Below are 7,131 nucleotides of genomic sequence, written 5' to 3'. Positions count from 1 at the left end.
TAAGCTTTCATTTGGCAATAGTTGGAGAGATTTGTAGAGCTTTGATTTCAGGGAAATTGTCGTCCCCCCCCCCCCACACACACATGCACCCACGCATTCTCAAATAACAAGTACAAAAATGTATTTAAAGCTTATATATTTCTTTCAAATTACGCCCTCTACGGCAATATTAGAAAGAATCATAACGCCGATGACGAACCCACAAGAATGTTTCTGAGCGAAATTTATCGCTTATTGCTAAAATTTGGGGACTTATTAAAACAAATGGTTCAAAGTTTCCTTCTGACTTTCTCATTGAAGACATAAACTACAAAATGTAGCTACTTTCCAGATCAAAAGTAATACCATCCTTCATTGAATAACCGCCACGGACTCACAAGTTCAGTAAGTGTTAGTGCAGGAGGAAAAGGGGATGCCTGGAGAAAACGTACATTGCCGGCCCGGTAGAGGCAAAGTAAATGGCACTCTTCATTACAGTATGGAAAATTTACATGTAAACTCCTGACTAGGGTTCGAACGCCGACCGACCGGCAACCCTATCTGGCTCTTTAAATCTGTTTGCGTCATACAATACATTCCTATCCGCAGCCACATATCCAACATATTTAGGTAACTAGCACACCCTGCTTTCTAAACTTGATATCCTGTTCTCGGCGCTAATTGAGACACATCGTTCGCTGGTCGTACCTCCTAGCCCCCGGGGTCCTAGCCTCGTGTGTTGATACGAAGACAAGGTCAAGGAAGTAGAATGTATCTCACACTCAACAGCGCAATGAACAGGCTATAAACTTGGACACTGACGTCATAATATCGATCTTCAATATGATTGGCTCTAAGTTGGGATGAGGTCATTGATATGTATATTCAATTTTGTTGTTGTTCGTCTTGACCAAGCATATAGTACGCGTCTATGAGTTTTCTAACTTTTCGAAGTCTGCGAATTATACACACTGCGTTCAAACGTTCGATGTATCGACGGAAATACCACGAAATTGATATCACTGGCGGAATGCCAGATATAGAGATATAATGACAAGAACCCGATTACTAAAAACAAATCATCATTATTATTATTATTATTCATGGTAGAACATTGTGAGTTCAGGTTACATGACATATATGTTATCACAATATATCAAATGATTGGCCTTTTGATGCCATTCAACCAATGAACCCCCCACTGTGTGATCTCTTTCTTGAATTTTGAACGGATAGATGTCGTACAATTTTAGATACAAATTGCCAAATTACAAAATATATACATACATACATTGCAGACAATGTAATGAAGATAAAGGGTTTTTTTCAAAATTCCTTTGCATCCAATATTGAGTTAATATGCAATATTTCTATACCGAATTCCATGACATCTATTCAATTTAATAAAATAATTCTTAAAACAGGAGGAAAAATATATCTGAATCATATATATGCCGCTATAATAATCATTTATAACTGTAAGACGTATATACTTTCCGCCATTCATCATACGCATGGAGTATGTTGCTTCATTTAAATAAATACCTTTCGAGACGTATGGAAAGATATACAAACTGAATTATCAATATGCAAATTAGGATAATTAATATGCATGAAATTCGCTCAATATTTACTGCTAGACATCCCTACAAAGAACATGTGCACCAAATGTCACTTCGGGACAGACAGACAGACAGACAGACAGACAGACAGACAGACACACAGACACACAGACACACAGACACACAGACAGACACATACATACATACATACATACATACATACATACATACATACATACATACATACATACATACATACATACATACATACATACATACATACATACATACATACATACATACATACATACATACATACACATACACTTACACATACACATACACGTTGGAAAAACAGTTGCGTCACTGCAAGAGAACAAAATGATTAGTCATCCGTTTTATCACTATCATGACTATAATAGGTTTGGCTGTGACGTCATGACAAGTAACACGGTCCTTGACTTCTCGATGTCGTCTTTCTCCTCATTGATGATTTTCCAAAGGCTATTCCTTATCATGGTCAAGCTTTCGGAAGGAAGTGTTTTCCCGTTACATTGAATTGGGAATTCATAACGTGAGACAATACAAGGAAATTCGAGAGGTTACGAGCAGAACAAGCAATTACAGCTATAGTACTATTAAACTTTAACCGGATATGTACAACTGGCCATGGTGTTCCGAATGTGATCATTTTCAGGCACATTACTTTCTCACAACTGCGAATTACATGCAGGCACGCATACACATACCACTACACATACCACCACACATACCACCATTAATCGTGACATTTTGAAACATAAATTTCAGCATAGTCCATTACATTTAATTACCTAAGCAATCAATCACCTTGGACCGTGGCAAGTATCATCTCCATACAAACTAACTTTAAATCAATGTGACCGGCGGCTTCCCACAAGGATCGATTCGCATTGTATTTATATATTCCGTAAGGATAGGTTAATACAGCTCTGTCTGTCTGTCTGTCTGTCTATGCCTTATTGTCTGTATGTCTCCTCTGTTCTCTGTTTGTCTGTCTGTCTCTGTAAACCCGATATACCAAAATATACATGAAGATGATAGACAAGGAAAAAATCAATGGTTTGTGGAAAGTAGAGATTGAAATGGTCATTTTCATAAATGAAATTCAAAATGAAATAAAACAAAATAAAATAAACTATTTTGAAAAGTAGAAAAAGAGATAAATTTGTTATCCAAAAATACGAAATTTCGATGAAAATGTTATTGTAAAACGGAAACAACGTTAACGTACGCAGATGATTGATATGTAGGCGGCAGAAATTTATAAGTTCATGAGCCATCTTGGTTACCGTTATGTCTTGCGCACGGCTTAAATTTCCTAAAAGTGAAAACTTAGGACATTATGGGCAGGCTCCACATATATTTTGAGGTCCCTATTGATAGTGTCTGTGAAGTTTCAAACCAGACTGCTTGACACCGCATGGCCACCCGTCAAGCGTCATATACTTTTACATTGCAGCTGTTACATTTGTAAATAGTTATACAGCTCTCGTTATCCTGACATTTCAACCTCGACGAGACGTCACTAGAGCAAGAAAGAAAGCCAGGCGTGTATATATATCGATGACCAATTTGAAGGAATGAGGAAATGACCCTCAACATTTCCCGGAAATATATCCACATATTCGTGGTTTCTTTCCCAGTGAGATTTAGAGTTTACTTTCTCAGGGATATCTTATTCTGGCTCTCGATTTTCTTTATACAAAGAGAACAGAATTAAGCTTGGGCATCCATTTTTCTTTTCTTTTCAAGATTTGTCCTAATTTCACCATCTTTTTTTCGAAATTTATCTGGCTAGTCTTACATCACAATTCCTTGATGTCACGCAATCTAAAATAAATTACATCATTGCTCAAGATCTCAATATAAATGATCTAACTTTAAAGATACGGTGGAAGTTAGTTGACTTTAAACAGCATGTCTAGCTCAACAAAGATCTCATAACACTGTTACATTTTATTGTCTGTGTCGACAAAAAAACAATGTTTCTTTTCGTACACACATATATATATATAGGGACAAAAATCTTTCAGAGACCATCATCTTATATATTTGAAGATCGTCGTCAAATCATATATAATTAACAATATATACTTTTAGAACTTTTTTCATGTAAATGGATGAAAGATAAGCTAAATTTTTTTGTGCTAAACGATCGTGATAAACTGAAGATTATAAATAAGCTGTTTTCTGGGCCAAGCGATCATAGGGATCCATAGGGACGCGTAGTATTTCTTAGATTATTGTTTTCCTTGTCTACAGGCTAAATTTAACAACGGTTTTGACGTGAATATATATGCCCTACCTTTATGGAAAGAACACATTTATAGTAGAAGGATTTGTGTGATATTTGCAGTAGGAAAACAGCAAACAATCTAAACAAATAATACGTGTCCCTTTGAATTTATCAGTGTTTGTAACAAGATATGTGTTGAGCGCAAGAAAATAAAATGTAACAGTGTTAGTCAGATTTTTATCGAGCCAAAGGACATCGACTTACACTCAACTTATTTCAAAATGTATATGCTACTTACTTCCATGATGAACTTGAAGGATCAAGATTAGCACCAGAATCTGGAAGGAAGTTGTCAACTCCTTGTAAACCATCCTGTTTGTATAGTTTATGGCCCTGGGTGAACGAATACAAACTACATGTATAATGTGTACATGAAATTTTACAAGAGGTCGGCACAGTATGGTGGTGATAAACCACGAAGATAAAAGAAAGAAAGAGAGAAACAATGACTCCTAGAAGACGAAACTGGAGAATGTATTTAAAATATATCACCATTTTCATGTGTGCGTATTTGGGATTATGTCCCGCTGAAATATAATAACGTCTGTATAAGTTACTGCGCAACATAACGTAAGTGGTGTTACGTGTGTGTCTTCATATACGAGTTATAATGTATTCAGATCAAACTGCAAAATAATTGCAAATTCTTACCTGATTGTAAAACAGTAAAGTTCCTCTGTTTGGTAAAATATGAGTGTTGACGATCTGGCTTTGTTGAGTTTGTGAAGATTTAGAGAGACTTGAGTCTTGCCATTGCTTTATATAACCCTTTCGGGTGTTACAATAATTATTTATGGAACAGGAAGCAAGTAACGCCTACGGCAAAAATAGGGGTGGACAGTTTATTGTTGGCTATATTTATAATTATCATAATGGTATACATCCAAATAAAAACTTGAAAATTACATCAGCTATCCTTCCGATTCGTACATGTTCTACGTCATACGAACAGTTTGAAACATAATTCTGGTGTAAATTATGTGTTCATTTTTGTTTGAATATTCTTCTACTGATCACCCCTATTGAAAAGTGGTATCATCCGTGAAACATGGGCAGGGCATTAATACTGCTATTAAACGTTATATCATTCTTTCACTTTCCAGAATAGAAGTGATGATCACGAGTGGTCCCATTGTTTAAATAAAGTGATGTCATTGGAAATAACCTAAAATTTTCTTTTTGATACTGTGATTGTTGGATTGTGAAATACTATGTTGCAATGTCATTCTCTTTATATAGACATTTGGAATGAGGGAATTTTGTTTTAAGTTAACCAAGGAGAGGTTTTAATATAGGCGGATATCCAAATATGAATCATATGTTTATTTATCTCGACATTTAGAGATCAGATTCAACTTTTGTATATGACCACTAGGTTAGAAAGCCAACAATGGGTCTCGGGGGTGAGGGTTATCATATTTCTGTCCAATGTAGTCATCATTTGCTCATACCAGTCCCAACCCAACCCTCACCTCTGGCTGGATATCACCTGGGCTCATAATACATTGTACAATGACTAAAATGTGTTGTCGACCAGCATTGGTTGCATGTTAGTTACTATGTTTGAACTCTAAACAAGAGCGGAACATGTAGTTCACACAGTGACACAGGCATTATTATAGTTCACATTTTAATAGTAAGTTTTGTTTACTCCCCCAGAGACTTCACACCATCACCTACAGCAGCAATGGTGGTGATGCTTTCTTGGGGTCTTCCATTAAAAAAATCAAGATTGAGTGTAATAAATAATTAAAGTATGATGTTAGAGCTAAGGGGTGGACCATTTGATATCCTGGGGAGGGCTTGGAAGATTTCGGGGGGGGGGAGATGCCAAATGGATTTGCTTGAAAAAAATCCGGATATGAGTGGGTGATGGAAAAAAAAAAGATGGACCACTGCTGCTAGAAAAAAAGTCTTGGCAGGGAAATGATGCACAGGTTCGAGTATACTGTTCAACCTGCTCGTACCTCTCCAACCAGGACACTTGTCAAATCATGAAAAACAGTTTCAAACACATGTCAGGGACCCGTCAGTTTCGTTAGCCTGTGGTACATATATATATTTGTTCTTGTCTCTGTTTCTTTCATAAATGGTTTAAATAGTATCAAGATGCTATGAAACTTTATTTCAAAAAATGTTTCAACCTCACGTAGTTGCTTTTTACATGTTAGAGCTGTCTTGTAAAGTTTTGTAAATTATTGTCTGAAAGTGTCTGTGAATAGCCTAAACATTGCCTTTAGAAGTAAAAATCCTCCAGGGCTTCTAGGGGGAGACCCTAGAACCCCCCCCCCCCCCATTCACACACACACTCACACAAGACGTGGACATATCCCAGTCTCAAAGCTCTTCCCTCTACAGCTTACCGTCAGATGCTATGAAACTTTATTCACGGGGGTCAGTGACTTTTTGTCAGCCCAATGGAAAAAAATACTGACATCCCCCCCCCCATCCCCCACAGCTGGAGAAACTGACTGGTCTATCTGAATGTTTGAGCTCACCAATCAAGTTTCCGATTTGTATTTTCAGTGTGTCACCATACCATGGCATAAAACTGTCAACGATGTTTATTTAATTGAAAATCAAACATGTATGAAATATGTAGTTTTCTAAATATAATATGTGTGTGATAGAACAGCATCTTTTTACTCTCTGTATTACCATGTGCGAAAACCAAACAGAAAATTGTGGCAACAAATGTAGGTGTTCAACATCGACGTAAAAAAAATCCAGATATCTCAAAGAAGCAAAGAAAAAAAAGTTGCCAGCATAGGCGAAGGAGAAAAAAAATAATTCTCAGGCAAGCAGGTGGGAAAAAAAATAATGACTCTCCACCAATCTTCCAATCCCCCCCCCCCCCAGGATATCGAACGGTCTACCCCTAAATATGAACAGATATATGTAGGCTTCTCATGGGTACGGGGAAACTTTATGCCGAGATCTATGGTCGAGCGCCCTCTTTCATAGCTTTACTGCTACAGAGACAGCGCCGCCATAGGGTAGATAATAAAATGATGGGGACGATAATTGGGGTAAACGATAAAAGATGGCATACAATTTTAGCGTGGTGTGAAATGTTTACAATTTTATGTAACATCTCTAATAGCAAGAATTCACTATAAAACTAATTCAACAAATAACGAGGGGTACGATGCTTTAGGTTTGGTAAAATATAATTTATAATATGTAACATGTGTAAGACTAAGAAGTGACGGCAGCGCAGGTCGTCACCTTATTGATATGCAAATTAACCTT

General features: G+C 36.8%; 1 protein-coding gene across 3 annotated transcripts in view; it reads right to left on the bottom strand.

Moving 5' to 3' along the window:
* The window catches only part of LOC144436333 (scavenger receptor cysteine-rich domain-containing protein DMBT1-like), a 20,099-nt gene extending 15,430 nt beyond the window's left edge, over window positions 1-4,669 (bottom strand). For all 3 annotated transcript variants that reach the window (XM_078125103.1, XM_078125105.1, XM_078125104.1), the window contains exons 1-2: window positions 4,531-4,669; window positions 4,118-4,212 (exon numbers count right to left, since the gene is read on the bottom strand). In XM_078125103.1, the coding sequence (XP_077981229.1) occupies window positions 4,118-4,190 (73 nt within the window). In that variant the 5' untranslated portion in view covers window positions 4,191-4,212; window positions 4,531-4,669. The remainder of the gene's footprint in view (window positions 1-4,117; window positions 4,213-4,530) is intronic.
* Between the last annotated feature and the right edge of the window lie 2,462 nt (window positions 4,670-7,131).

This window comes from Glandiceps talaboti, chromosome 6, assembly GCF_964340395.1.
Source record: "Glandiceps talaboti chromosome 6, keGlaTala1.1, whole genome shotgun sequence".
Lineage (NCBI taxonomy): Eukaryota > Metazoa > Hemichordata > Enteropneusta > Spengelidae > Glandiceps > Glandiceps talaboti.
This window is presented reverse-complemented; position numbering and strand designations above follow the sequence as displayed.